At 43.7% G+C, this 1,246-nt stretch overlaps 1 protein-coding gene across 1 annotated transcript; it reads left to right on the top strand.

Annotated features, from left to right (window-relative positions):
* Positions 1 to 11: 11 nt before the first annotated feature.
* CSUI_010163 (uncharacterized protein) lies at positions 12 to 1,245 on the top strand (the record flags this gene model as incomplete). The annotated part of the gene is made up of 2 exons (XM_068070268.1): positions 12 to 489; positions 928 to 1,245. Coding segments are annotated over exons 1-2 (747 nt in total), but the record flags the coding sequence as incomplete, so codon positions are not given.
* Between the last annotated feature and the right edge of the window lies 1 nt (position 1,246).

The following is a 1,246-nucleotide window of genomic DNA, read 5'->3' as shown; positions in this document are numbered from 1 at the left end:
TTTCTTTCTTTCTTTCTTCAGTCTCCGTCTGCAGAGGATATTCTTCTAGTGGCAGGCCGAATGATCACGGCGATCGATACCCACAAAAACCTCTCGCTGAAAGAGCCGAAGAAGAAGAAGAAAGACTCCTATCCTCCCCCCTCTTCTTCTTCTTCTTCAACCCGGAGAAAAGACAAGGCTGGTCGTGAAGAAGAAGAAGAGAATGAACAAGGAGGAGAAGCGGTCTCTACAGAAGGCAAGAAAGAAGAAGAAAAAGAGGGAGAAGAAAACATAAGAAAGTCTGGAGCTACGGAAGGATGTGATAAGAGAGAGACTAGTGAGAAGGATTCCTCGAAGAAAACAGGCGGAGAAGCAGATCTCTCTGCCTCGTTTTCTTCTTCGTCCTCTATACGAAGAGAAGAAGAAGAACGAAGGCTTCTCAACAAAGGAAACGAAGAAGAAGAAGAGGAGGAGGATGAAACGCTTCGAGAGCTTCTAAGGAATGTCAAGGTATGCGAAAATTCTCACGAGAGCTTCTTGGTATGGAGAGGGGGTGTATATACACAGACTTATATGTCTCTCCCTATCTATATGTGCGTGCAGGGATCCATATGGAGGCGCAACAAGGCACACATACATATCACGGGTATATTCCTAATGTTGATCTGTCTATCTATCTATCTACCTTTAATCTATCTATCTCCAGTCATTCCTCACTTCTCTTCTCTGTCTCGGTGTCGCTGATATATCGAGCTCGACAAACATATATATATATAGATAGATATACGTGTGTATATATATGTGGATACAAATATATATATACATAGATCGACCGATTTCTAGGTACCTCTTAGCTGCTTTCTCGTTCTTTCTTTGGTACCAAAGTAAAGACAGGTGCAATTTCTCACTTCTCTCTCTTTTCTTTTCTTTTCTCTGCTCTGCATGCAGGCTCGCGGAGATGATCTTCTTCTTCATTCTTCTTCTTCTCACCCTTTAGAAGGAGGCGAGAGAGAGAAGAAAGGAAAGATCCAGGCATCGGAAGAAGAAGAAGTGACTTTACTCACATCTCTCTTCTCCCCCTCTGAGAGAAGTCTTCCATCAGATAGCCGTCTCCCTTCTTCTTCTTCTCCCAGGGCCCTCGGCAAGATGAATGATAAGAAGAATAAGAATAGCCACGACCACCAGGAGACTGTCTCTTCTTCTTCTTCGCCCCTCTCTTCATCAGATCAAGTAAAGAGAGGAAGAGAGAAAGGAATATGCGGGACAG

The sequence above is a fragment of the Cystoisospora suis genome (genome assembly GCF_002600585.1).
Source record: "Cystoisospora suis strain Wien I chromosome Unknown contig_6786, whole genome shotgun sequence".
In the NCBI taxonomy this organism is placed as follows: domain Eukaryota; phylum Apicomplexa; class Conoidasida; order Eucoccidiorida; family Sarcocystidae; genus Cystoisospora; species Cystoisospora suis.
The sequence above is the reverse complement of the archived record's forward strand: the minus strand, read 5'-3'. Positions and strand labels throughout refer to the sequence as shown.